Below are 27929 nucleotides of genomic sequence, written 5' to 3'. Positions count from 1 at the left end.
GAGTCGTAGCCTACGACTACTATGCCCGTGACTGAGTCACTCGCCGTGACCTTTGTTAGACTTGTAGTATGCCAAAGTAACGCAGACATCAGTTGACCTCTGCTGCACTAGAGGAGCCTTAGGGACTCGAACTCAGCCTTGAGGATCACTATTTCAGAGTCGCTCATATTTACACACTGAGAGGAAGCTTCAAGTTGTCGACACTAAGAGGAGACGCCGGTCAGCCCGTACCCTCTGACGTTTAGCGCGATCTCCATTCCCTTGTTTGCCTGCATGAATTCTTCCAGCTCTGCTTTTTTCCCCTCCAGTTCCTGCTGGGCTTGTTCAACGTGTTCCTCAGTGACTGGTTCCTCTTCTGATTCTCCCTGCTGCTCTCCTGCTTCTCCTTCCTTCGCCGCTCCCTCCTCCCCTCCTCCCTCTCCCTCCTCATTCGCCGCTCCCTCCTGTGAAGACTGCAGCTGCAACTTAGCTGTCATCTCCTCCACGCGCCGCTTCGCTTCCTCGATATCCTTGACGAGCTGGCGGAACTGTGTGTAGACAGCGACGCTGTTCTCGTGCACTGCGCTGCTCACATCGGTTCCCTTGAGAACAGAGTCAACCAGTTGCGTCAGGATGCGATGGCTCGCTGCTGGATCCATGCTCCACGTGTTGAGGACGACGTGACTCACGCCTCGCATCGTCATCAGAGCTGAACAGAAGATACATCAGCCGACGGTAGAGCGAGAGAGGAGGAGGAGGGGAGATCCGAGAAGAGGAGCAGGAGCAGGAGCAGGAGCAGGAGCAGGAGCAGGAGCAGGAGCAGGAGCAGGAGCAGGAAAGTAGGTTGACCTGCTGTCTGCCAGGTCTCCCTAATAGCTATGCTGTGCGGCAAGAGCTCGGTATCCCTGCGCTTTTGCAGTCGGTCGGAAGTTTCGTTTTCTGCGAGGAGGGTGAGTGTCTTTAGCGAGGAAGTCACAAGAAGCACCTGCTCGATCAAAGAGCAGAGCAAGGTGACAGGGCTCGAGGTTGAGGACGGCGACAGATCCTGTGCACGCTCAAGAGAGGAGGGAGGAGGGAGCACAAGTGGAGGACCTGCGTCGAGGAAGCCGAAGAACGGGGAGACGTTGTGGAAGAGGAAGAGAGATGCTTGCGTCAAGATCCTCTGACACTCTCCTTTGGAGGGGATGCGCTCGGTGCCAGAAACTCCCGTCCACGATCCTAGAGGAGAGGGTTAGGAGGAAGGGCAGGAGAACGACAGAGAGACAGTGTAGAGGCGAGGAGACAACAAGGGGAAGGATAACGAAGGAGGAAGGAAGCCGTGCATGTGTTTGTTGGGGTTGAGGTATGGAAGAGGAGGGAGGAGGGAGGAGGGCAGGAAAGGAGGAGGGCAGGACATACCAAGAGGTCTGATGTCTGACTCGAAAGCTTCACAGATCGTTGAGAAATCCTCCGGTCGCTCGACAATCCCGTTGGCAGTCTGAGATAAGAGCGCGTGAGGAGAATGACCCACACGCGGATGAGCGAGAGGAGGGAAAAAGGATAGTTGAGGAAGGTGAGCGGGGGCAGTAGCAGGGCAGTAGCTGGTGTTGTCTCACGTTGTTGTCCTCGTTCCTGGGATCACAGAGGTAGCACAGGCTCGACTTCTGGACGGAGCCTCTCCCTCCGTCGGGGCAAGTCTTGGTGCGATTGTGATGGATGGAGAGAGAGAAGTCCCTCGAGCACTTGCGCTGGTTGAGGGGAGAGCATGCCTGGTGGAGAGAAGCTTCAGCTGTGGCCGGGCAAGAGGCCAGCAGACCTCTATCGGGAGGAAGTCCAGCTCCTTGTCCAGCAGGAGTACTACCTCGTCAAATTCCAGCTGCCGGGTGTACTGGTTGAAGAGCTGAGAAAGAGACAAGTGAGCCAAGAGGAAGCATGAAGGAGGGGGGTAGGAGAGCAAGACCTGGAGGACATCCTGCATAAGAGTGGAGACCAGGTCGAGGAGGTCGAGGAGGAGGGCGTGGGAGTGCATCGCGTCATGTGGGTAGGAGACGTCGAGGTGTTTGAGCTTCTGCTGCTCCTCAAGGTCCATGTGCTTCTTCCTGAGTTCGATGGGGGTCAGCAGGAGGAAAGGAGGAAGCCGGACGGACCTTATGGACTGGAACAAGTCCAAGTCGAAATCAACCTGTGAGACCAGGATGGGGTCTTTGGAATCCGCGTCTGCGCGATGGGGAAATCAACGGGAGCAGGGGAGCTAGAGAGAGAATGGAGAAGAGGAGGGAGAGAAGGCGGGATGAAAAGTGGCTGAGGGAGGAGGAGGAGGAGGAGGAGGAAGAGGAAGAGGAGGAGGAGGAGGAGGAGGAGGAGGAGGAGGAGGAGGAGGAGGAGGAGGAGTGGTCGCGTCACCTGCTCTGCCTGTGAAGAAAGAGACGTACAAGTGATTCCTTTCATGTCCCATTCCAAGGACAGCGCTCAGAAAGACAGTCTTCGAGGAGAAGGGGGATCGCAAGGTTGCGAGCTCTGGGACAATCTCGAGGACTCTTGCGGCAGGAGAAATTTTCAGGAGGAAGGAGGCGGACAGAGCTGCTTGCTCGCTCTTGCTCTTGTCTCCTCCCCTCTCACCCAGGAAATCGATTTTCCTGATGCAAACCTTCTCCATGCTCTCGTTGGGCAGGATCGATCGCAGGGTCGCCATCATCGCCTTCCTAGCCTTGCATGCCTGATGCAGGCAGAGCAGCTCTGCTGTCCGCTGATAGTTCGCTCCTCCCGTACACACCGCCAGGTCGAAGGAAGCTGCTTCCACTACATCCAGGTTCCCTTGCTCCAGACCCTCCGTGATTGCTGCCTGCAGAGCCTCTCGCGCAGTCAGGAAAGGAGCGTCAGGAAGGACAGGTTTGAGCTCCTTGCTGACGTCGTCCTCTTCACCCGCCTCCTCCTCCTTTCCTGCCGATGTCTCCTCGGTAGCCTGCTCTCCCGCTGCTGGAAGACTGTCCTCCTCCTCCCGCTTCCACAGCATGACGATTGATCCCTCGCCCTCCACGATGAGCTTGAGGGCGTGTCCGATCACAGATCGAGCGGAGGAGGAGAGCAGCTTGTCGGGTGTGGCCTGCATGGCGGCAGTGGCGGAGAGGACGGCCCTCTCCTCGCGGGAGGTCTCAAGCTTCTCCTCCTCCCTGTTGGGGTCGTTGAGGGGGTCAAGGAACTGCTGGACCACGTCAGAGTCTCTGCCTTCCACGAGTGGGAAGGAAGGGATCTGAGGACGGGCCTTGAGGGCCCAGGGATGTAGCCTCTCCTCCACGGCCAGCAGGGCAAGGAGCCTTGCCTCCTGCAACTTCGCCCGCGCGTACCTCAGGTCGCACGAAAGGTGCACGTCCTTGCGCTTCGTGGCGGGTCGAGCGAGCACGCAGATGTGCTCAGCTTCCTTGCCTGCCGCGACAACCGTACGCAAAGACTCGTTGAGCTGCGCCTGGCGCTTCGCAGAGTCTGAACTCAACGGCTCGCTCTGCAGCCTCGACTTGAGGAGGAGGGCGTCAACGAAAAGTGCTCCACCACCACCTCCTGCTCTTGCTCCTGCTCCTGCTCCTGCTCCTGCTCCTGCTCCTGCTCCTGCTCCTGCTCCTGCTTCTGCTCCTGCTCCTCCACCACCAGCTGCTGCGGACAATGCTTCAATCACGATGTCGACGAGCTTGACTGCCTTCTTGTGGACTTTCTGCCACATCATCTGACCCGCCTGATCCTGCCTCCTGACCTCCTCCAACGCGATCTGAGCTGCCTCGAGCAGGAGGTTTCCTCGAAGCGTGTTGATCCGCATGATGAGGTTCGGGTGCTCCAGGATGAGCAGGCGGAACAAGTCGGCTCCTCGTTCCAGCACCTTGATCGCTTCCTCCACGCTGTGCAGGCCAAACACAGTCCTTGCGACGTCAACCATGAAGGTGGCGAGAGCCGCGCAGCTCTTGCTCCAGAAGGACAACTCGTTTGAGAAAGCCTGCGCCTCCGTCTCCAGCTGTACGGCCTGCACGTTCTGACCCTCGAGGAAGGAGACGATGGCGAGGAGGTGGAGGGTCAGACCCTCGCTCTCTGAGTCTTCGAACGCCTTGGCGTGCTTGAGCGTCCGATGGAGAATCTCCCGAGCACGTACGAGGTCTCCCTCCTCGATCTTGACCTCTGCCAGCTTGACCCAGACCTCGTGGAGCTGAAGCGGCTTGAGCTGCTTCACGTACTTCTCCTTCTTCGCTGCCTCCATCGCTTCTGCCATGGACTGCGACCGACCGACCAGCTTGTGCATCTCGCGCTGCTTCACCAGCTCGTCCAGCTTACGCGACCTCTCGGGGCTGATCACAAGCAGCTCGTCTGCAAGCTTGCGGACACGCGAGCTGTGCTGGCTGCTGCCCAGCTGCTGGTAGAGCATGGCTTGGCGGAGGAGGAAGAGGGCATGAAGGTCAGAGTTCTGCAGGATCCTGCGTGAGACGAACTTGAGCATCTCCAGCACAGGAATCGCTTGCAGCTGCAGGTCGTGCTCCAGAAGGAGGCCGACAAACTCGTCGAGGTAGTAGAGGAGGAGATAAGGCTTTCTGAACGTCCTCTTGTTCAGCACCTTCTTGTCCTTCCCCTTGTACGCCATGAAGGCTTCGCAGAGCTGCTCCTTCAGCTCGAACCCTATCCACTCCTGCGCCTCCGTGGGGAGCTCGAAGATCTTAGCATCTGCGGGCTCCTCCTCCGATGAGGAGGAGATCTCTGCTATGACCGCTGTGACAGACATCTCCAAGATTCTGAGGAGGTAGTGGTGAGCGACGACCAGCTGCTGGGCCACCTGGAGCCGGTTGTTGCTCATCTTCGCCAGCATGATATAGATCCTTCCTAGCTCCAGCAGGTGACACACGTTGAGGCTTTGCGGCCTCTTCCCGGCCCCCAGCGACGTGCTGAAGGAGGTCACGCTCCCCTCCTTGGAGGGAGCGACGGACTTGGCCTTGGACGAGGAGGCAGACTGCGAGCTGACCTGCCGGGGCGTCTTGGCCCGGGGGCTTGCGACGGAGCGGTGGAAGCTGGAGGAGGAGGAGACAGACTTGGCGTCGCTCTGGGACGCATCATCCGCCTTGGACAAGTTCTCCTCCTCGTCCGCCAGCGCTGTGTCCAGCTCCAGCAGGATGTCAGCAGCGGCGATCAGCTGGTCTTGCGCGTCCTGGACCTCGAAGCCTTCGGTGTAGAGGAACTCGCCGAAGAGGATGAGGTACTCCACCTGCGCTAGCGGCTTCTGCTCGAGGGCCTCGACCGCTTTCTTGTAGGAGACAAGCTTCTGCTTCTTGTCCGACGAGGACTGTGCGAGGGTCGACCAAACCTGTGCCACCATCTCCTCTCCGCTCTCCTTCACCTTGAGCATCTCCGCCGCCGTGTCCTTGCCCAGCTTCCCCATGAAGGTGATCCGGAACTCCCACAGGTCCTTGTGCATGGAAGGAGGAAGAGCTTTCAGCGCCTTGGCCGTGTGGTCGCAGCCCTCTTGCCAAAGTTTGGAGTCTGCAAGACACTCGAAGAGGAGGACGTACAATTTGGTGCGGAAGGTCTTTTCCTCCTCCGGAGAATCTTCAGCCAACCGCACACGAGCGAGATACTTGATCATGGCCTTGGTGGGCTCGAGCAGCGACTTGCGCGTGGCCGAAGAGGACATGAAGCTCACTGACGCGTTCCACATCTCCGTAGCAGCGAGCATGAGGATGTTGTCGTTCTGCGCCTCCGAAGAGAACTTGGCAGCCAAGACAAAGTGCTTGATCGCCTCCTTCTTCAGGTGGTCTTGTGCTGACATGTCATGCTTGTCCGGGTTGATCTGACGCACTAACGCCTGGCCGTGAACGAGCTCCGCCAGGGCGAACCAGCGCAGAAGCTGAGGCTTGGCTTGCGTTGCCTGGTCAGCGATGGACGTCGCTTGCTTGCTTAAAGTCATGCATGAGATGAAGTCGCCACAGGAAAGCGCCTCCATGGCGATGGACGCGAAGATCTGCGGGTTGACAGGGCAGTCGGGAACAAAGCCCATCGCCTATTGGAGCGTCAGACTCACGAAGTCATGAGAGCACAGGGGGAGGATGGAAGGAGAAGCATGTAAGGCTGGAGGAGATGCAGCGCATCAGAAGCTTACAGATGGAGGAAGGAGCTGGGACCAGAGCACGAAGTATGATGAGGGGTGAGGAGAGGGAGGGGAAGGAGGAAGAGGAGGGGAAGGAGTAGGCGGACCTTCTCGACGAGAGCAGGCTTGGAATCAGCGTCCACTTTCATGAGCTCGAGCAGCATAATCAGGGAGGCTTCTGGAGCGCCGCTGACGTCGACAGCACTCGACGACTTGTTGAGGGCAAGGCGCAGCCTCGCGAGGACGCCCAGCACACGTCTGGCCGTCATCGGGGAGGAGATCTCTACCGCAGCCTCGCAGACAGCGACTGCGTGCCCGAGGCAGGTCCCGTTCCCAAGGCTGGGAGCCTCCTCGCCCAGGCTTTCAGGGGGATACAGCACGTCCTCTCCCTGCAATCTCCGTCAGCAGCAGCTCACGATCTTCTCTCAGACCTTCGCCTCCCTCGCCTCAAGTGCCACCGCGAGACCGTAAGAGACCGAGCAGAGCAGCTGACTGTCCTTGCAGCCGGCGACGTGTAGAGTGCCGACAACCTCCTCAAGCGCTTCATAGATAGACTCTAGCTTGGCGCTGGAGAAGAGGGGAAGGTGATAGTTCCAGAGGTAGACGGCAGCGTTGAATACGATCCAGTCCTCCTTCACCTTCAAACCCAGCCGCATGCCCTTCAAGAAACCTTGTTGGAGCGTCAGACAAGGAGCAGGCGGGTTTGGTCGGACAGGGAGGATGGAGGAGAGGGAGGATGGAGGGAAGCAATTCTCACAGACCTTGTACAATCCTCTCTCTCAGCCCTTCAACCCACGCGACTTTAGCAGAGACATTCTTCTGGTTTGCTTCCTCCTGCGGCAGAGGCTTCCCAGGTTCGCATCCTTCACTTCGCAACTGCATGAAGAGCGCCTCCGCCCGCGCAAACTGAACCTGAGCCTGCTGGATGATGAGGTCCTTGTCCTTGACCACGTCCCCCTCGTACTCGCATGCAAACTCTGCTGCCTCGAGTGTCTGCTTGATCAGGTGGCTCTGCCACGCGATCAATGCGATGTCGCCCCACAGCATCGTCCGCTCCTTTTGGATCCCGCGAGCCGAGTAGATCGGGTCCTGAGGTTCGTTGAGCTCTGGCACAGGACAGGCTGATGCAGCGACATCTGTTGCTTCGTCCACCTGACATGGCAAGTCAAGTCAAGGATCGTGCTTCCCACCTCATACCGCCGAGAGGATCCCGACGGCTCGGTCCAGGAGCGAAGCCCTCAGAGCTGCTTCCTTGGACTCTCTTGCCTGCTCTACCAGGAGCATGGCCTTGTCCTCCGGGCGGTCGGGAGCCGAATAGAGCGACATCTTCATGGACAGCTTCTTCTTCATCAGGTTCAGGTGCTTGTCAAACGGCCTCTTGTACTCAATGATGCTGTCTTCAGGCACGACGTAATCCAGGGCGAGGCCTTTCTGTACCTGCAAGAGTAGCCTTTAGGGATATGAAAGTGATTACCTCCCTCTTTACCTGGACGGCTGCTGCCGCATACAGATCGTCTGCTACGTCACATCTGGCGACTTCCAGGTGCAGCTGGGCACGAAGCTCATTAAGAGGAGAGTCGATGTCCTCCAGAGCCTTACAGCAAGCCTGCAGCACTCGTTTCGCTTGCTTGCGCAGGTTTGGCTGCAGTATCGGCAAGCACAGGCTCCAGGCTAGAGAGCAAATCTCGTGGATGACGTCAGCATCTTTGGATCGTACGGCTGAAGGCAACGCTTTCTCCAACCGGGAGAGTGCATCAAGCCTGGTGTCTACCATCTTGCGCGTGTACATTTCTGCTTCCTCTCCAAGCGACATCACAGACAGTTGAGCTTTCGTGCATTCAGTAAGGACTGCAACAGCCATGCCGGCATCGTTTCCCCCACCAATGGCTTCGATCGCATTCTGAGCACAAGTTGGCTGACCCTTCAGAAGACAGAGCCTTCCAGCTTCTGCAAGAACTTTGAGCTCACCAGCCTCGGACGAGCTCTTGATCAGATCCTCGAGTTCGTCGGGTATTTTCTCATCGGAAATGACTCCTGACTTCACTTTCTGTAGCCTGGCATAGAGCCCAAGTTTTGGGGTAGTCGCAACCTTATCGCCGGCTCCTCCTCCCCTTGTCCTGTCCACATGCACCAACACCCGCACGATCTCAACCTGAGTTTCTTCGGACAAGCTCGACATCATCCCAACAGCATTCTGCAAGTACTTTCCAGCATCATCGCTTCTGTCTGAGAACTCATAGGCGCGGGCAAGGGCGATGATGTACTTTGCCTTCCACTCTACATCGTCCCCGTCTAGCTTCATGAGAGCATCGCACACCTGCGGCATGGAGTTGAGGATGTGATGGAAGTATCCCTTGCGCTGAAGCGGTCTGCTACATCTCCAGTACACTACCGATGCATTGTAGACCAGAAATTGATACCTCGGCAAACTTTCAAGGGCCAGGTTCAAAGCCCTCATCACGAAATCCAGTGCCTTGAGGACAGCATCTACAAGCCCGTCACCTTTCCTTCCATCTGCCCAGCGACAGGCGAGAGTCGCGTAAGCCAAGTATGCCCTTGCTAGAAACTGATCCGACGAAGGTTTAGAACTCAAGAAGGACTGGAGGCAGTTGTATGCAAGCTCCTGCAGCTGAATCCGGTTGCTCACAAGCTGGTCCTCTGTGCGAGAAGGCGATGAGAGATCGAGCGAGGTTTCTGCAATAATTACGTGGAGCTCGGGAGAAACGACTTCCAAGGAGAACTTTGGGTTCTTGAGTGCTGACGGAGTGCTGAGATCCTTAACGATCTGGTAGGCCTCGTTCAACAACGCTGGAGAGCCCTCCGAGCGCGATTGCTCTATCAGAGCCCTGGCTCTCAGCTCGTCTAGCATCACTAAGGAGGCAAGTCCTTCTCTTCTCTCTCCCCTCTCCCCTTCTTCCTGTCTCACCCGAGCAACGTCGCACTACTTGATCCTTCGCTGCATCAGCGCTGCTTCGCCATTCCAGCCGTTGAATGCGGGCCAACCCCTCAAGTTATCGACCGGGCCGCTGCCGGGCCGGCCGACATCGGGAACGCCGGCGATCACTGAAGTGGCAGCAACTATTCCCTACGGGTGCGCCTCAGAGCCTCTTCATACAACTTTGCGGACACGATTGGTTACCAATGCTGGGTGGCAAGGGGGTGGTAAAGAGTAGAAGTAATGGGTAGGGGGTAGGGGGTACGACATGGTAGCGACTTGTTTTGCCAAATAATTTACAGTCAAATTAGATACGATAAGTATTCTAATTCATATGCTCTCGAATGATTTTCCATTCAACGTACGACCAAAACGATAATTTACGATACGCTCGGTTACAAATTTGTAGTTCTCAGCGTCCTATTGGGGAGACACGGGGGTCACGGGGGTGGGTGGTTACGGCCTATCTCCAGGTCACCCCTGGTTTTATCTGTGGAATAGGGGGTAGGGGTTTACTCGATACCCTCATATTTGTTGCAAGGATGCGATTCTCGAGGGGTAGGGGTACAAGATGTTACAAGGTAGGGGTACTTTCGAATGCTTCGATGGGGTGGGGGTAGGATGACGAAAGAGGGGTAGGGTGTGTGATATGGGTGAAGCGGGGGGGGCGCAGCGTTTGTGTTCTGCGAGATCGATCGGAAGACAAAGTGAGTGGTAGAAGAAGAAAGATGCCGAGGAAGATCGACAATGAAAGAAGAAGGAAAGCATGCCTTTGTCGCCTTCTTGCTCCAGGAAAGGGCGGTAGCATCTGACATGCTCAGAGGACCTCTCGTACCGTGAAAGGGCCTAATGTCGGCTATCTGGGCTACGGAGGTCGAATTGAGGCAGTGAGGTATCCTCTTACACTTGTGGAAGCTCGTTCATACACCCGGGCTATCCCTCTTGTCGCTGCCGTCGTTTGAATCGGAGCAGGCGTGCTCCAGAGAACATAGAGGTTGTGGAAGTTCACACTTGCAACATGACGTTCAGGTTCATTTGGATCTCCGTTGCATTCTTGTTTTGCCATGGATACCTGCCTATAGCCAGTGACATGCCAGCATTGAAAGTCAAGAAGAACGGAAACATCCAGCCCATCCAAAATCTTCAATTGAGGACTAGCTCAAAAGAAACGGAGAAGCGAAAATGGAGGCTCGAAATCGAAGCTGAGGGACTAGCCCCTGACGAGATGCTTGCTTTAACCGGCAATGTCGACCAACTTGGCGATTGGAATGTCAAAAATGCCAAGTACTTGAAGAGAAAGAAAGATGCTCCGAATGTATGGTTTTGTGAACTGGAACTGCCGCAAGGCTTCACCGTAGAGTATAAGTACTTGATTAAGAAGGCCCCCGAGCTAGAGGACGTGGAAGAAAGATGCATCGAAGACATTGCAACAGATTGTGTTATCAAAGAGACTATCAATCACATGGCCCCTAGAACAGTATCTCTCTGTGGTGATGGAGAGAACGAGACTTTGCCGTCTCCTGGCTTTTGTCAGTTCAACACTGTCGCTTTCGGGTTGCAAGATGATGAGTACCTCAAGATAGCGATCTCGAGCGCCAAGATAGGGAAGTCGAATGCTAGACAGGTAAGTTACGCGTTGTAGTATCTTTCCTCATTCTATACATTGGTTGGAGGGTGAGAATGTGTTCCTGACACATGCTCTCCGTAGACCTTCGCAATGGAAAAGAAGAACCAAAATGAACAGGAGTCACTTTGGTTCCTCGAATCAAAATTGGAAGAACAGAATTTCACCTACTATTACATGATCGAAAAGAAGCCCAAGTAAGGACTGCTGTGTTGAAAAATATTACTTTCCCTCAGAACTTGGTCTGATGTCTCCAACAGGCTTGAGACAGAAGAGAGGTGTTTCAAAACTCCTGAGGTCTGTACCTAAGAAGATTAGCAACGCATTGTGATCGTTTTATAGGACGGGGGCAAACTGTTGGTGAAAGATTTGTTTGGGAACTCTTCCCACATGGTATGAACGTCAAGGTATAATGGTGTTGTGAACATTTCGCGTCCAGGTTTGTGAAGAAGTCGAGTTTGGCAACAATTCGACACAGGTTTTTCTTACCTGAAGACAAATCTTATGAATGATGACATGACATAGACGGCCATCTGCACTTTTGAATTGGACGCTGGAGCCCTTGGATTATGCGAAGATGACACTGTATCAATCACTGGCAGCAACGATTGGCTAGGGAATTGGCAGGTATTGTTGCAGTTTACTTGACCTTCGATGCTTGTTGGTGAAGTTCTTCTTAAATAGGAAAACAGGGCTGTTCCCCTCCACAGAACCAAGATGAACAGATGGGCAGCAACTATCCCTTTGCCAGTGGGGCAAGAAGTACGAAAAGTGACTTGATTGACCTTGTGCGCTCACATGCAAGTGTAGATGGCGTACAAATATCTTATACATCATTCACCAAGAATAGAAGATGAGCAGATTCATCGCAAAGGTTGCATCCAGCGCAATTCCATTACTGCAGTGAAAGATGTCTTCAACCGGTAAATTCGTAGACATATCCTAATGTCCCTGATGACTATGATTAGCACAACACTATCGTGGAATAGAAAGCCTCCAACTGTCCAACTCCATAAACCAGTGGACGCGAAATCGTCCAAGGAGCGAAAGATCATGTTCGAGGTGAAATTGTATCAAGGTGAAAATTCCACATCATGTGATCTATAGATGAACAGGTTAAGAGTTTCGCTGACGTGCAGTCACCGATTGGAGTGGTTGGCTCCACCGATATTTTGGGGAAGTGAGAGCGCATAGTCTTCAGGACCAGCACATGATCACTGCTTCAGGTGGGATACTGCCAAGGCGCTCGAGCTCAACGTGTCCAAGACTGATCGGAACACGTGGACTGGAGCTTTTTGTCTTGATGGCAACGATTTTGTATCATGCTCCTCCCTCTTTCGTTGTTTTCATTCTATTTTTAGTTGCGCTACAAGTACGTCCACCTGAAACAGCCGAGATGGGAGGGGATCTTAGAAAATAGGAAAATCTTGACGCAGTCTGCCGGTGCCCTGTGCTTTGCTTGTGTGATATGCAATAGTGACGGATATGTATCTCAGAAGTCAATTGGGTTGAAGGCAGGCGGGACAACATGATGATAGATAGACATGTAGATTGCATCTGAGCGCTGCAAACAAATCTGATTTCTGGTAGATTCTAGACCATCTCAACTGTCACTACGTCCACCATGAGCCTGTACAGGACATGGTGATCATCAAATGCAGTCAGAAATGTATCTTATGTCATTTTGCTCACAGGATTCTTCGTTCCTGGTTCCTTCCCATCCGGAAGTTCCCCAGAAGGTTCCAATGCAGGATGATGAGAACACTTGCAAGAATCTGAACCACCTCTGCAGAGCTTGTGCTGCTTCAATGTTGAAGCTCGAGGCCTGCATGAAAAGGATGTTGTCTGCCTTAGTGGAGAGGATGAGGTGAGGAGCAAATGGGGTTGCGTTTCTGCGATGAAGAGTAGAGTGACGTCACCTTCTCATTGATAGGCGCTGGGAGGATGGGACCCTGCCAAGAGCACTCGTTTGCAAAAGATAAAGATCGGACATACCGAGGTGTCGGACAGCTCACTGGCTATCACTCTTATGACGCTGTCTTCTCAGGTTTGGAGCACGTGTCTCGAGCTACCGGCAGCTCAGTCCATCAGTTACAAGTACTTCGTTGCTCGTCGAGGGGGAGAAGACGCAGAAGAAGAAATGTTCTGGGAGCCAGGTAAGATTCATCTTGTGTGGAATCCTGTAGCTGACGCCAATCAAGGTGATGATCGGGAAACAAGAATCAATGAGGTCCAGCGCATTCGAACATCTGCAACGATATAAAGTAACACCCATGGTGCAGGTGGGCTTGCGCACTGGGGTGTTCGACAAGTTCGAGATGCCTTTCTTCTTCCGAGAAGTTGCGGTTGAAAGGGAGAAGTTGATGGAAGAGAAGGTCTTTTCCGCATTTTGAGTTTCATGCACTCACTCTATCTCCTTAGGCCAGAAATGCCTCCATGGTGAATGACACTACACGTTCGAGCGGAGGTTCACATTCTCCAGTCGACAAAGACAGGGAACATGTCGCTGAGGGTGAAAAAGTTGAGCAAAAGGGGAAACCAACAAACCAAGAGGAGAAGCCAAAAGCATGCAATGATGCCTCGGCGACTGTGAACAACGATCTCGAACTACATGACGAAAGTTGTGGGGTTGCGAGCCCCGTCCTCGATCGTGGAGTAGATGAAGTTGTACATGACATTCAAGAATCTGCCGTCTTACATGAAAGTGGGTTGAGACCTCTTGAAGACACACAGCAAGAAAACAGTGAAAGACTTGGAGCTGATGGACACATAACTCCGACTCCTATGATTACCAAGAGCGAGACAGATACTTGTGGTGATGACAGACAGAGACAGGCAAGCAAAGGGGATGCTGCAGAGATAGGTAAAGAGGCAACAGGAAGCAAGGAGCAAAGTTTATTGTCTGGATGTGAGGAGAAAGAATCCGGATCACAATCGATGGTGAAGGCAGAAAGAGAAAAGGCAGAAGAAGAAAGACGAGCATCAAGGGAGGAGCAAGCAGTGCCCGTGCAAGTAGCCATTGAAGCTGACAAGCCACTCGAGGAGGCAGCAGAAGGAGATGCACCAGCACCAGTAGCTATGGAGTCGCAAGCGCAAGCGCAAGAGTGTGTGGCAGGAAGTGCTGAGGCTGGAGCAGATGAACGAGAAGAAGTAACCATGGAGGGACAAGCTGAAGCAGCGCAGATAGCAGCTCAGGCCGAAGCACGACCAGAAGAAGCAGCACGAGTTGAGCGAGAGGTTGAAGCTGAAGCACAAGAACAGGAACAAGCACAAGTACGAGCCATCGCTGAGGAGGAGGCTAGCGCACATGCAACAGACACAGAAGGCATGGAAAAGCAAGAAAATGAAGATGTGCACACCGACATGGAGGAAGGCGAGATGCTCGAGGAAGATCAGCAATCGCATCAAGAAATCCTCCAAGTTGCAGCGCACGAGTCGTTTGCTGAATCTGCTAAAGTCCCTCAAGAGGGCACGCAGGCGAAGGAGAAAAGTCTTGCCGAGGCCATGGATGAGGACGCAGGAGGGAAGTCAGAGGATTCACTTCTTGTTGAACAAACTCGAGCGAGACGCTCCGACTCTCTTGCTGACTCTCGTCTCGAGCTCGGCGTGGAAGACTCGTTTGCCCCGGCAGACAGATCGCTAGCAAATCTGCCGGTCAACCTCTTGGTGGACAACTTGTGCAAGCGATCTGTTGGCGAGCTAAGGAGCCAGGCTCATCGCCTGTACAGACTAGGTGTTCACGCTCGATCCAGCGGGCATTCGCAGGAGGACGATGTCGAAAGCACAAAAGTTGCCTCACTGTCTGCTGTGAAGGATAATCTGATCGGTGATTTCAGGAAGACAGAGAGAAGATTCATTCAGAGACAAATTCCTCTTTGAAGCCCCATAAGATGGATTCATTGGTGATCTCCCGGTGATTCGTAGCTCTCTTCTCATCGTGCGCGCAGAATTTCCTTGAGTTCCATGTAGCCTCCGAGATCACGCCAGGGCCCACGCCAAAGGGGAGAACACATTCTCAAATTGCCCAGGAAAATGATCAACTTCAAAAAGACATGATTCGCAACGGATATAAGTGAGCCTCTGACAGATGATCTACACAGTTGTCGTGCTGAACACTTGTTTCATCACAGCAATCTACCTCTTGATGACACAGTCAGGTATACCTTGAAGAGGAACGCAGATTCTGGTGATGACGATCTCTGATTTCAGCATGGAGAGCGTGAATGAAGTCTGCTTGCACCCGGCTTCAGAAAACGACAAGGAGGAGAAGCAAGAGCAGGCCGATCGATCTCTTCGACAATCCTCGATTGCCACCGCGCAGAATAATCTCCAGACCATCAATAAGATTCTGGAAAGGTTGAGACTAGAAGACGAGGATATCCAGCCCTTTGCTGTCGTCGAAGAGGTGAGGCCGTCGCTTGCTGCCGTTGGGTCAGTCACGCCGTTGGCTCAGGTCATGCCCTCGTCTCCTGCTGAGGAAGGAGGCATGATGGTGGGTGATCGCATCATCGCCATAGGGAGCGCCGACGCCTCCTCAGGTTCCTTGTGCGTGCTGCGAGTGGAAGTTCTGATACCTTGCCGTCAGTGAAGAGGTTCGGGGTATCCCTTGTGGGAGATGCTGTGGAGCGGATGGAGGGACAGGAGCTAACTCTCCTCATCAGTCGCGTCAACAGAGTCACGGGGAGGTCTGTTTCTCGCTCTTCTTAACCTCCCCCCCTCCTTGGCCTCTTGATGTCTACCCGCTCGTGATGTGAGCTCTTTGCAGGGAGTTGCGAGAGCTTCCGTTGAAGATTGTGCCGAGGAGATGGGGAGGGGAGGGTCTGTTAGGAGCACGATTCGTGAGGTTGACACCATGAAGGGCGATTCTTCGCTTTCTTGTCATTGTCTCTATATTGTTACATGTCTCAATTCAATGCAAGTCTAAGTCGATCTCATCGGACAGTGCGTTTGCCTCTGCATTCATCAGGGCAAGCATCGCTGTCTTGTCTACGTCGGGGATGTTGGGGTTGATGATCTGTTGGTACATCTGCTGCCTGTGGGGTAGAAGGGTTACAGGTGGCGGTCAAGGCAGTAGAGCTACTCACATCTCTTCGCTCTCAGGGAACCTCTTGATGAGCAGTGAAGCTTGTTTCACTATTGCTGGTTTGGGTGTTAGCTCGGCCGGAGCTCGAGATCTTCTGCCTCGACCTACAAGCAAGTCATGGGGATGTAATCTCACAAGTCAGCATCCACTTCTTAGCTGCGTGTTGAGAATTTCGTCAGCTTTGTCTTGCATCGTTTCTGATTCTCTTTCCTCTTTGTTGTCCATCTCAGAAGTTTCGGCTGGGTGTGAAGCTGATTCTTCTGCTGCAACCTTCGAGTACTTCTGCGTTGCGTTTTTGTTTGATCCCTCCCTGTCCTTTGGCGCCGCACCTTCTCAAGGGATTGAATGTGAGAACAGAACAAGAGAGGATCTCACCGAACTGCTGCACAAGCAGCGACATGTCATCAAAGGCTTGCTTCCTCCGATCTCGCATGATCTCTGCAACTATCGCCTCTCTTGTGGGTTTGGCCTCTCGGAACTTCTTCAGCTTCCTATTCCCCAACCTCATAGCAGCTCGTATCTTGTTCCTCGTCACAATCCAGGCAGACGGCTTGTGAAACATGGTGATGGACGAGTCGTCCTTGTAGAGGGCACGTCGATCCTCCGGAGGGTACGCTGTGAAATCTTCCACAAAGAGAGGGAAAGCTCCGAACCTGCAGCCAAGTCGAGCACGCGTGAACCCAGCGAAGGTGATGCGAAGAGAGGAAGAAACCTGAACTTGAAGATGGGGAAGTGCTGGTAGAGCTCGTTCTCAAGTGACTGCCCCCACTGCTCCAGAGGGATGTCGTTGGGCCCGAGCCCGAACGGATTTTGCAGGAGATTTCTGAATTGCTGGGGTGAATGGGAGAGGACATGTCAAGCAAGCTATCACCCGATGAAGTTGAGCCCTATGAAGAGGGCTGCCACGAAGAAAGACAACAAGGACGTGGCTGTGTAGTACGTGTCGTAGGTTCCAATCGCCGCTGGGACGGTCAAGGAGTATGCCAGAGTTGTCCAGCTGCAAATAGAAATCAGGCGAGCTGAAATGACGCCTACAAGATTACTTGCAGAACTGATAGTATGCAAAGGGAATGGTCGGACTGTCTTTCAACTTTTCCATCTCGCCGAAGATCTGTGTCATCCTCTTGACCTCCTTGGACATCATGCACGCCACCTGCATCTTGCGATCAACGTCGAGCCAACGTCAGGCAGATTCATCACTTGATCGGAGTAAATCCCTTTGTTGCGCAGTTTGGAGATGTCGTTGTTGATCATCACAAGGCATGCGAGCGGTCGGACCGTCGCTTCATTCCACTTCGAGAGTTCCCATGGGTACAAGTACCTGACCAGAGTCAGACGCTTCTCAGACTTCGCCAACCGCTTCACAGTGGTAATCTTGACTTGGGAGGGAGAACGTTCTGTTTCCGGAGATGCAAGGTCAGGCTGTAAAACCTGACGCTAGTTCAGTCATTGTCTCCTCAGACTCTTTTGCTCACATGACAACGAGATGTTTGGATAGATTTGTATATGTGTTGACAATATCCCGAGCCTTCGACGAGACTCAGAGCAAGCAACAGTCAGCTCATAAGAGAACCTCATCTTCGCTTCTCGCCACTCCATAGGCTTGCACATGGATCGCAAGAGTCCGCATCGCATCCAGCAAGTCATGCACCGTTCTATGCAAGCACAAGTGTAATTAGAGGTCAGCGAGTTGTTCCAGTCGGTAAAGATGCGATGTGATCATTGCTCCTACCTCTTTGCGCTATGGAAGTGGAAGAAGGCTTCGGAGAAGCACATGTCAAACTTTGAGGTTACAGACAGCAAAGGCGCCCTCACCGAGACAGTTCTTCAAGATCAAGAAGAACCCGAGTGTCGACGCCATCAGTGAATGTGTTGTGCTAGTTATGTAATAGTTGTAGTTTTCTTTGAAATACACCTGCTCTCACATTTAAACTTCCAGACGGAATCGACCACAGGATAGTTCTTACTGCAACGATGCCGTTCATTCCACTGATCGCCGCAAGGAAGAGGATGCCTGGTATCACTGACCCCTCCATCCACCATAATGTTGAGAATATCTCGCTCGGATCGTACACAATCATCCTTTGTCCTTAGATCGTGCACAATGTTCCTTTGTCCTTAGATCGTGCACAATGTTCCTTTGTCCTTAGATCGTGCACAATGTTCCTTTGTCCTTAGATCGTGCACAATGTTGCTTGTGCTCGCAAAGTTTCGTCTACCAGCCTCGGCGACTGGTAAACTAGGCAGGGCGATTGGAGCCAAGGCTATGATAGTATTTGATTGTGCTCGCCTTACAAGGAACGGTCTCCTGCCTTCCCTGCCCTGTTTTTTTCTTCCCTTCTTCCTCCTCGTTCTTGTCGAGCTCCTCTCCTCTCCCCTCCTCCCTCTCCCCCGCCCCGCATTGCCAGCCTGAGCTGCATTGCCTGGCGGTAGCCACCCCTGGTAGCCACCAACGGCTTCCAAGTCAGGGTAAGCGCGGGGAAGAGGTCATCCATTCGGTCAAAGGATCAGACTTTGATGGGGTGGGGTAGAAGGAATAGGAAGGGGTGGGGGAAAGGATGCAGGAGAAGGGTGATGAAAGTAGGGGTGGGTAGTACAAGGCTACATTGGGTGGGGTCTCTATATTCCTTTGAGATCCAGGGGACATACATGGGTGGGTAGTTCAACAAGAGAGTAGGGTGTTGAAGTGGGTAGGGTGGTCAAAAAGGTTCACGAGGTAGGGTGGAATTTGCGGCCGCGGGGGGTCGGATGCTGATTATCATGCTTGCTCGAGCGATGACCATGTCAGACGAGGGACGATGACGATGGGCAGACGAGAAGGAGATGAGACGATGACGAGGAGATAATGCTGGTGACAGGATAATGAGCTGTGTGACAATATCCAGAAGCAAGCCTCCTGTTGAATTCTCTGACTTTCGAAGGTGGACAGGATAAGTTGAGAGAAATGCTCGCTGAACGGTCGAATCCCAATGTCAAGGTTGAGAAACGATGCAGTACCATGCGATAGCTCTAGGAACTGACAAGATTCTGCTGATTTCCTTGGTATCTACATTCTAAGGAAGACAGAATCAGCATGGTGGCTCAAATGAGACAAGGGACTGATCCAGGGATAGCTAACAAGTCAGATCACCAGCAGGTTGGAAATCCTGCACAAGAGCAGAGCTACTGGAAGAATGCAGTAGCTGGGCTGTCGGGAGGCTTCGTCAGTGCTGTTGTGATGCACCCTTTGGACGTAGTCAACACCCGGTTTCAGGTCCAGGACGGTAAACTCTCGCACATCCCTGTTTATCGGTCAACTGCTCATGCAATCGTGACCATCGTCAAGACTGAGGGGCCTGCAAGCTTGTATGCTGGGCTGGGACCGAACCTGGTGGGATCCACAGTCTCCTGGGGCTGCTACTTCTACGGCTACAAGCGCCTGCGAGAGTTTGCGAGCAGCCACCTCCCTAGGCCGAAAGATGCTGTGGGTGAGTCTTCGCGAGTCCGCAGAGCGACGACGAGCTTGGCTTCTGACCTTGTCACAGGGATGAGTCACTTGGGCCCCGGGGTGAACCTGGCATGTGCCACAGCAGCAGGGGTTGTTACTGCCGCCATCACTCAACCGATATGGCTGGCAAAAGTCAGGTTGCAGCTGCAGCACGGCTCAGGGTTCCAGTACAATGGCATGCATCATGTAATGACCAGCGTCGTCCAGCATGAAGGGGTAATAAGGCCATCCTCCTCAAGATCCAAGTAATGACTCGGTTGCTGCAGCTGTTTGCCCTCTGGAGGGGGCTCCTGCCTTCCCTGCTCCTCGTGTCTCACGTTTCCATCCACTTCGCCGTTTACGAAGAGATCAAGAAGCTCGTGCTGCCCTACGGGCCGACGGAGGACAGGCTCTACGCATGGCAAACGTTCCTAGTCGGTACAAGATGATTTCAATGTCCCTCAGCAGGTTTGTAGTTGACATGTTGTCAGGCTCCACTGCCAAGATGTTTTCATCGGTGTTGACTTATCCGTTCCAAGTCATCCGATCGAGGATGCAGCAGCTTGACCCCACAGTGGTGGCGGAGCGGCTGAAGCAGATGAATCAGGTGAAGGTGCATGGAATGTCTTCCTCCTTGACTCGCCCAGCAGAACACCGAGGAGGTAGCGGTCAACTTTCAGCTGGAGAGAAACCGCCGGTACTACAGGGGCCCTGTAGACACAGTGAGCAAGATCTTTCATGGAGAGGGTCTACAGGGTTTCTACAAGGGACTTGGCTCGAACCTTCTCAGGTCTTATCTTGCTCGCTGATGCATGCCGCCTGACTTCGTAAATTTCTCCAGAGTCGTTCCCACCGCAGCCATCACGTTTGTAGTATATGAGTATGTAACAATGATGCTTGGCGCAAGCTCTTAGGCATCGTGTGTAGAGATATCAACTTGAAGTGAGAGAAGAATCATTTGAATGGAGCTCCTTTGTTGCAAAACTTTTGATACATGAACATTCGAAAAAAATGCAATGCATTGAGATGGGGAAAAGAGTGACGGTCAAAACGGCGGCCTTTCGATGATAGGAAACGGATGGGCCTCGGTGTTGAACACGAACTGACTTAAGGGAAGGACGGAATGCGGCGTAAAGAGGAGATACCTGCGAGCTCAACTGAGCGCTGGCACGTGGAGAGGGGAAGCACTTACAAGTATTTGAGGGTTTCGGAGAAGAAGAAGGAGTCAAGTCGATCCATCCGGTTGGCATCGCTCGCGCTGCCAGCTGAGGCTGCATGGTCTACATCGAGGATCGCCGTGTAGCCTCCTCCTTGGAAGCTCCTCCTACAATACTTCTCTAGAGACATGAAGAACTGCCAGCCGAAGTCGCGGTAGATCCTCTGCGAGTGAGCAGACAGTCAGAGATGCTCACGATCCGTGAGGGGATGGAGGGAAGGGGAGCGAGGGAGGATACGGACCTTCCTCGTTACCCTCCATAGGAAGAAGGCGCTTTCAACAGCTTCAGGTCGGAGCAAGGAATACTTTTGGCGAACAGTGGGTGTCAGCTTGGTTGGCTTCACCTGAAGTAAGGTATCACTGCGGCTCCCTATCCCATCCTTTCTTTCTTGTCCCGCCCCCTCCCACACATCTTCAATTGTGCAATCTTCTCATTGAATCCTACCTTGATGTCGTACTGCTCGGCTGCCAGACCTGTCTGCGTCACTTGGTACATGCTCATGCAAGTCTGCCAAGAAGTGAGGCACTGTGGCGCAGCAGATGAGAAGAGACTAACGCGCATAAGATTCTCGGCCTCGACCAGGTATGCAGTTTGCGATCTGAAACAAGACGTTGAGAAGCGAGGGAGTTGGGGAGAGGTTGTCATGATGCGCAAAGATCACCTGTCTTCGTTGTACGCGAGCACCAGCATCGCAGGAGCAAAACAAGCAAGGTGCTTCATAATCACGTCACGGCAAAACAATGATGCTGATGTCTCGTTCACCTCCATCCGCTTCATCGTTTCGGGGGATGTAACGGAGCATTGTCCGAGAAACTGAAGGTCCGTGAGGATTTCGCACATCAGTTGCAATGAAGAAAAATCACCGAGAGACCATCCACCTCTGCTCCAACCTTCTCGATTGCACTTACGGTGACATTCTGAAAGATTGAACGAAGATGCCCGGCCGAGAGCGGACGGAGAATTGCTTGCTTCAAGATACATTCATAGAAACTGCAAAACGACTAAAAACGAATGGAACAGTTCCACTCTCTTCCTCTCACCTGTCTCCTCCTGAGCCCATGGAGATTCTGTCGGTTACAAACCTCCCTTCCCTCGGGTGCACGTCGACAGGAAAGAGCGGATTCTCCGGCTGCCAGCAGCACAGGTCAACACGAAAGCCGAGGTAGTCGAGCTGGTAACCTTGTCCTTGCTCTTCACTGCGAGGCTGAGAAGCTTCGCGATCGAACGATCAGCAGCTGCCGCGTACTTGGGGTCTCCTGTGATATGCGACAGGTACTGCAACTCCTGGGGAGCTCGTATCATGTGCCAATCTACAGCAAGTGAAAGGGAACCATCTGCACACTGCCCGCCTCGGCCAGAGTGGTGGGATCGCCGAACTTGCACTGATTGCCGTTATAGGGGTTGATGAAGCTTTGCTTGGAGGAGCCGAGCTTGGGATTGATAACAGAAGCAGGAAGTCCCGTCGGAGTTTGCATCGCCGTGAGCAGAACGTCGCCCAGCTCAGTCGCCTGGCAGCTCGTGATCTTCGTCAACGCAGAGCACGCGGTACCTTCTCAGCGTACATGCGATCTCCTGTCAGCCCGAAAGCAGAAAGCAGCCCTCCCAGAACGCGGATGGTTGCCTGAAAAGACGTCAGGATGGTTCTCTAGGCAGAAACCGCTGACCTCAAAGACGGAGATATCTTTGTTCGGTTTCGGATCAAAACCACTCTGTACCCAACTTCTCGCCCTCTTGTAAACCGGCGAGCTTGCCAACCCCATGACCAGCATTGTATCAAGCGCGTCGATGATTGTCACGCCAAGTCCCTGCTCGACCTCAGCTACAACTGCCGCCTCTCTCTCGTTTCACCATGATGTCATGCCCTTGCTGAGAAAGCGGATGCACTTCATCCTTTCCAAAAGCGTGCCTGCCATGGCATTACTGATTAGAGTTCCTGAAACAAGTTACATCTCATAGGCCTCCCACGCATGCAGAAATGCATTCTTGATCGCCAGTCGCTTGATCCTGGTGCTATCGTCGTCGTCAAAGATGTCTAGCGGCTCATTCACCATGCTTGCTAACGCCTGGCGATGCATGTCAGCGTCCTGCGCTCAAGACGTCTTCATGTCTTGTCGCAGTCAACCTGCTCGTTTGCAATTTTCGCTGCCAATTCTTTTGCAGCACTCGAAGGTCCTCCTTGCTCCCTGCCGGGAGTTGAGCCGACACTACTCCACTGCGCAGTCTCATGCCCTCGGGTCGATTCCTGCATGAGCCGATGAGGCATTCTTTTCCTTTCGCTCGCCTGCTGCATCAGCGCTTTCTCTCGGATTGCACAATCTTCGGCAACCTTAGGAGCAACGGTGTCAGAAAGAAGAGCCGCTGCAGGTTCAGCGACCTGCATCAGCGCTTCACGCTCTCTCTCCCAATCGTGCTGGTTGTATGTGATCTTGATTGCGTTGTTGTTGTTGTTGTTGTTGAAATGGCTGTGAAAAGAAGCTACATCGAAACTAGACCAGAGCTGCATCACGTGCTTGGAAATATCCTTCCCGTTGAAGAAGGCCAGGAAGTATGCTCCGAACAACGTAAGAGTCAAGAGATGTCTGTACCATTGTATGACCGATGCGTCAGACGAACTCTCCACTGTCCGGATGAGCAAGTACAAGTTCTTGAGCTGATCAGAAGGCCGTCAGAGCATGGAGGGAGGGAAACAACTTGTGTATACCGTACGTAAGATGATCCCCAAACAGACACTGACAAAGAAGGTCCTCGAGATGCCCCCCGTTAACAAAGAATGAAGGTTTGTGCCGAAGATGTCGTAGATCAAGTGATACACGAGCGCCAGAAATAAAAAGAAGAGGACGAAGATAAGGGAGATATCTAAGATCACGCTCGACGGCGATTCAGGCAACGAACTGTACTTTTTCCCCAGCGACTTTGCATACATCACATCGCGATTGCTCCTGTGCAATGCAATCATCTAGAAATCATCATGGAGCAACAACAAGAACCTGACGGAATAGGTGTCGAGGTAGGATGAGTCTCCGTTGTACCCCGGATTGCACGAGGCTTCCTCGAACTCCAACCTTCGTTCCACTGGTCATGCGCGCATACAGGTTGCCGAGCGATGCATGCAACTACCTGTCGTCCTCGTCCTGCTTTTGTAGTGCATTGGGAACGAGAACGCCGCCCCCTGAAAGGTGTTTGAGCAGCCGATCTGCCGGCTCTCCGCAGGCAGGCTCCCAACAAAGCTGAGAAGCAAAAATGGAAGAGGTAGGAGGTAGGAGGTAGGGGGTAGGAGGTAGGAAGAAGTAGCAGAGGAGAGGAGTACCTTCCAGACGGAAGAGGGGGTGGAGACTGTCCACAGGTGCCTCCTCCTTCCCATCTTCCCCGCCTCCCCTGCTTCCGCGTGCACGCAACGCCATGGCGGGGGTGCCCGGGTTGCCGGTGGTCCGGCAGGGGAAGGAGGGATCAAAGTTTTTGTCAACTTTGTTGTTGGGCGGGCTGTATGAGGGTTTCTTCATTGGTCAGTGTGGGGATGAGGTTTACGTCTGGTGGATGTGATGGGATCGTGGCATGGTCCCATGCTGCTGGCGCTGCTGCTGGTGTCGCCATGCATGCAGGAGCAGCCGATGGACATGGACGAGCTGATGAGCAAGAAGCTGAAGTTTGTCCATGCAGACACACGAGCGAAGATCGCATTGCTCTTGCGAAGGTCCGAACCCTCCGGCAGACCCAGCAGACTTTCACTGCGGGGTGGTTACCTACCGGAGTACATGGAGGAGAACTCCGAGGAGCAGGGAGACCTGCATCAACCATATCACCCTTCCACCGATATTCTATCTTCATTTCGAGTCCACGTGGACGCAGAGTCTGGGAATGATGTCTCGGTAACATGATTCTCGCCAGATGCTTGTTTGACCATGACGCATGGCAGGGCACAGGAGACGAGCAGCATCCCTTTCAGTCCATTTTCCGTGCCCTGCAGCAGGTTGTGAAGAGGAGGGTAAGGAGAGGAGGGATCTTTGGCGTTGAATTCACCTGATGGGGTGATTCCTGCAGGATTCGACAGTGATCGTCAAGCCAGGAATCTATGCAACGAAGCGAAACAAGAAGCTCAACATGGTGTTGGGGAGAAATCAAAAGCTTTCCATCATATCGTCCAACTTCCTTGAGAAAAGCAAAGAGCATGTGCTTCTTGATGGAGAGAATGCTTCCTTCATCTGGAATGTAACAGGGGCGCCAGGGAGTGAACTCCGGGTCTCCGGCCTGCTCTTCAAGAACGCCAGATCGGCCATGCTGTTGAACAGGCACGCGACAGTCAAGGCGGCATGTTGCATCTTCAGATCTTGTTTTGGGAGCACGTTGAAAGTCACCGACTCCTCCCGCATCCTCCTCGAGAGGTGCATCTTCTCCAAGAACCTGATGCGTCACAAGCAACTCAACCTCACCCGAGACTCAGAGCCGCTGAGCGAGCTCCACGACTACATGGTGGGCTCTTGCCTTCACCTGGCCAAAAGATCTCGATGTAGAGTCAGCAACTGCACCTTCAAGAAGAATGGGGGGGAGAGCTGCCTGTGCGGAGGGGCAGTGTCAGTGAATACCACTCACTCCAACCCCACTCCAGCGCAGCTTACCTTCCTGGACTGCCTGTTCCAGGGGAACGTGGCGAGGGACTCGGGGGGCGCCTTCGCCATGTTCAATAGCTCAAGGTGCAACATCACAGGATGCACTTTCTTGAACAACACGGCATGGGGTCTGTTGCGAGGAGGAGGAGCGATGTTCCTTCAGAGCACCGAGGTAACCTGGGTGTACAACTGCTCCTTCTTTGGGAATCAGTGTCCGAATGCGGGTGGGGCCTTTAGCACCATCATGTACACCAACATCACAGAACAGGAGGAGGATGGGGAGGAGGAGGAGGAGGAGGTCTACGATGAAGATGCCTGCGACTTGCTCCACAACCTGGATGTTCGTCGAACGATTTTCAAGGATAATCTGCCATTCATCCATACTTCTTTCGATGCGAAGTCCCGCATTGGGCCTGAGACGACTCTCTCGCTGGGTCAGATGGGAGAGTTCCTACCAACAGAGTTGCCCTTGCCATCAGACTCGTCCCTTGATGGGTTCAACTTGACCGTGCCTTGGGAGATGGCTGAGGTTGAGCCTTTGGCTACTATTCGTAGAAGAGAAAGCCTGATCATTTTTTGCGTAGGTTTTCGGGAGGGGTCAACATTTGGCCTTGAAGGAGCAGTATCCATGGACAAATGGAGAAATTCCATCTTGCGATGAGAATGATGACTGTCTTCGCTTAGGGGACTGCTTGGACCAAGGTCTTGATCATGACTACGAAAATTTTCCTTCTTCTCTAAAGTTAGATCCCAATTTCACCATGGATCAGGTGGAGTCGACTTGTTGTGTACACTGCATGATAACTTTGCAGTATGACAATCAAACCTTCGCAAGGAAGTACCTGAAGCTTTGCAAGAAGTTTGGGGCTGAAAGTGTTGAGGTCCGGTCTGTTTTCGAAGAGCATGTTGCTTATGCATTCGGCGTGCTTGCTGAGCGACACTTTGCTCCGAATGGAACGTGGCCCAAATATCTGATGCCGACACGTGCCGAAGCAGAGTGGCTCAAGGTGAACGTTGTAAAGGAACGTATCATTGCTCATGTGCTGTGGCGTGGCAGGAGCCGTTCTACGAGCTCCAGGATTGGAGCTTTCAAGACATGGAGGATTTCTATGAAAGAAGTCGTGACTGGAACAACTGGTCGGACGTTGACTTCTGGGAGTTCAAGAAATGGAGAGAGGTAAATTGAGAATTGCTCGATGCTTCTCGCTCACATCGCAATCTGCAAGGAACGAGAAAAGGAATACAAAGAATTGCGGACAAAAGCTGCCAACGAGTATTGCAGGAGGAGAGGGTGCAAGTACGGTTATGCCGAACCTGTCTACATCGAGGATGTACAAAACTCGACACAAATGTGGACGATGTACAAGGATGAAGACTTCGACCCTGAGATTAATCCTCAATATCCTTGGAACCAGCCACCAACAGAGGAGGAGCTTGAGAGGGGTGGGGGGCGCATGCGAGACCTCACGCCCAAGGAGATCGAAGACTTGAAGTCGAGAACGAAGCGACCGAAAGAATCCGAAAGCATCGATGACGATTGAAGGCCGTGACAAGTTTGTTGCTTGAAGCGTGTTCGTAATGCGTACTACGTCAACAAGAGTATTCATACATCCCTAGAAATAAGCCCAGCGCCTCTTTGCTGCATCTACATCCACCGGAGTGTACCAACTGATTGCAAGTCATATCAGTGTGGCAGGAACAGAAGGAGAAGAAAATTGCATGCAAACAAAGTGCATGCAAACAATCACCTTGGCCAATATTTCTTCTTCTTAGGATTCAAACGATAATCCAATAAGATCTCCGACCCATCGGGAATATCAGATTTCGATATCAAAACCTGTGCAACAATCATTGGCGGGTCACAATAATGCAGAACACACTTGGGTAGGAATTATTTCACTTTCTTGCATGAGTTTTGAGTGCTGATACGATTGATATGCTTCGTTCGACAGAGTAAAGAGCATTTTGGTCAGGACACCTTCTTTCCTTTCGTTGATCGGTAGAACAAGAGAATTGGGGATCAAGTATCTCAATTCGGCCGGTACTTGCGATGGGAATTGATAGGCACATGAGACAACATTGGGAGACTTTCCCGATCCTCCCGCATGATTGACCATATGACCAAGAGCAAGCCTGTTCTTCACGATCAACGCGGCATCTACTTGTTGGAGCTCTTGGCTGAAACCAACAAAGTCATTTGTGGAACAGATTCTCCACAGTTACAAAACTCGCCAACTTGCAGAAGATGCAGCAGCATGGCACTCATGCACGATGTTGTATGGGTCGATGAGAGAGTCTCCTGTAATGGCCAAACGAAACTCGGGATCGTTGAGCTTCATTGACAAACTCTCATTCCTCTGCGACAAAGAGCAAGCTGCATGGCACCTGGGGGAAGTCGGATCTTCGAGAGATCACATGAGGCAGGTACACATGTCCAGGATAGAACATGATGACCTTGTTTGTGAATGAAAACGTGTCAGTTTCTCTGATCGAGCTCGCAATGCTCTTACGGATCCTGCTCGCACATTCCCTCGGAGGAACACGCCCATCCCAGCACCCGCCATGCTGGACTCCCGCACATCGAAGCTATGATCTACTCTTGATGCGCTGCCCACATATTGTGGATCGTTTTCCATGTGTAGTGCAATCATGATGCTCTTGACCTGCTCGTGCACCAGCTCCGTTACTTTCAACTGCCTTTCCTCTGGACTGATCTGCTCTGCATGGGCGATGGCATCGTCGGGAGGAGATCCGACGGGCATCTTCCTGTGGGTGAGGTAGATCAGGTTCTCGAGTAGATCCATCTCCTTCTGCAGAGCCTTGTCTGAAAACTTCTTCCCCACGAGCCCCTGCCATGCCTGCCGCAAGCGCTCCATCACGGACATGCAGCACCCGGATTTGTTCTATCAGAAGAACACAAGAATGTTCCC

The 27929-nt window shown here is 53.0% G+C and overlaps 7 protein-coding genes across 7 annotated transcripts; 3 read left to right on the top strand and 4 right to left on the bottom strand.

Moving 5' to 3' along the window:
• Nucleotides 1-203: 203 nt before the first annotated feature.
• Nucleotides 204-8939, bottom strand: GUITHDRAFT_105466 (hypothetical protein; the record flags this gene model as incomplete). The annotated part of the gene is made up of 15 exons (XM_005835765.1): nucleotides 204-688; nucleotides 829-918; nucleotides 965-1024; nucleotides 1072-1197; nucleotides 1378-1456; nucleotides 1575-1727; nucleotides 1775-1858; nucleotides 1919-2057; nucleotides 2106-2175; nucleotides 2362-5983; nucleotides 6178-6459; nucleotides 6502-6740; nucleotides 6832-7222; nucleotides 7268-7507; nucleotides 7557-8939. 15 exons carry the CDS (start codon nucleotides 8937-8939, stop codon nucleotides 204-206), a joined length of 7443 nt encoding a protein of 2480 aa, XP_005835822.1.
• Nucleotides 8940-14512: 5573 nt separating this feature from the next.
• On the top strand, nucleotides 14513-15526 carry GUITHDRAFT_151704 (hypothetical protein). Its single transcript, XM_005835764.1, has 7 exons — nucleotides 14513-14531; nucleotides 14577-14701; nucleotides 14760-14786; nucleotides 14839-15034; nucleotides 15083-15167; nucleotides 15215-15314; nucleotides 15395-15526. Exons 1-7 carry the CDS (start codon nucleotides 14520-14522, stop codon nucleotides 15483-15485), a joined length of 636 nt encoding a protein of 211 aa, XP_005835821.1. The 5' UTR covers nucleotides 14513-14519; the 3' UTR covers nucleotides 15486-15526.
• Nucleotides 15527-15850: 324 nt separating this feature from the next.
• Nucleotides 15851-17488, bottom strand: GUITHDRAFT_136496 (hypothetical protein; the record flags this gene model as incomplete). Its single annotated transcript, XM_005835763.1, has 8 exons — nucleotides 15851-16041; nucleotides 16088-16365; nucleotides 16425-16535; nucleotides 16584-16709; nucleotides 16756-16865; nucleotides 16913-17143; nucleotides 17286-17367; nucleotides 17445-17488. 8 exons carry the CDS (start codon nucleotides 17486-17488, stop codon nucleotides 15851-15853), a joined length of 1173 nt encoding a protein of 390 aa, XP_005835820.1.
• A 1309-nt stretch (nucleotides 17489-18797) lies between these two features.
• On the top strand, nucleotides 18798-20092 carry GUITHDRAFT_68495 (hypothetical protein; the record flags this gene model as incomplete). The annotated part of the gene is made up of 6 exons (XM_005835762.1): nucleotides 18798-19183; nucleotides 19244-19415; nucleotides 19466-19558; nucleotides 19588-19752; nucleotides 19865-19968; nucleotides 20020-20092. The coding sequence occupies 6 exons, from the start codon at nucleotides 18798-18800 to the stop codon at nucleotides 20090-20092; spliced, it is 993 nt and encodes a 330-aa protein (XP_005835819.1).
• A 274-nt stretch (nucleotides 20093-20366) lies between these two features.
• GUITHDRAFT_105462 (hypothetical protein) lies at nucleotides 20367-23351 on the bottom strand (the record flags this gene model as incomplete). Its single annotated transcript, XM_005835761.1, has 15 exons — nucleotides 20367-20558; nucleotides 20649-20738; nucleotides 20840-20902; nucleotides 20951-20993; nucleotides 21057-21208; nucleotides 21259-21385; nucleotides 21436-21524; nucleotides 21575-21679; nucleotides 21727-21903; nucleotides 21945-22016; nucleotides 22060-22200; nucleotides 22244-22301; nucleotides 22343-22458; nucleotides 22518-23045; nucleotides 23097-23351. 15 exons carry the CDS (start codon nucleotides 23349-23351, stop codon nucleotides 20367-20369), a joined length of 2208 nt encoding a protein of 735 aa, XP_005835818.1.
• A 583-nt stretch (nucleotides 23352-23934) lies between these two features.
• On the top strand, nucleotides 23935-26540 carry GUITHDRAFT_105461 (hypothetical protein; the record flags this gene model as incomplete). Its single annotated transcript, XM_005835760.1, has 7 exons — nucleotides 23935-24261; nucleotides 24309-24377; nucleotides 24434-25528; nucleotides 25584-25769; nucleotides 25812-26006; nucleotides 26057-26176; nucleotides 26226-26540. 7 exons carry the CDS (start codon nucleotides 23935-23937, stop codon nucleotides 26538-26540), a joined length of 2307 nt encoding a protein of 768 aa, XP_005835817.1.
• Nucleotides 26541-26612: 72 nt separating this feature from the next.
• GUITHDRAFT_105460 (hypothetical protein) lies at nucleotides 26613-27884 on the bottom strand (the record flags this gene model as incomplete). The annotated part of the gene is made up of 5 exons (XM_005835759.1): nucleotides 26613-26667; nucleotides 26748-26836; nucleotides 27114-27177; nucleotides 27262-27356; nucleotides 27510-27884. The coding sequence occupies 5 exons, from the start codon at nucleotides 27882-27884 to the stop codon at nucleotides 26613-26615; spliced, it is 678 nt and encodes a 225-aa protein (XP_005835816.1).
• Between the last annotated feature and the right edge of the window lie 45 nt (nucleotides 27885-27929).

This window comes from Guillardia theta (genome assembly GCF_000315625.1).
Source record: "Guillardia theta CCMP2712 unplaced genomic scaffold GUITHscaffold_20, whole genome shotgun sequence".
Lineage (NCBI taxonomy): Eukaryota > Cryptophyceae > Pyrenomonadales > Geminigeraceae > Guillardia > Guillardia theta.
This window is presented reverse-complemented; position numbering and strand designations above follow the sequence as displayed.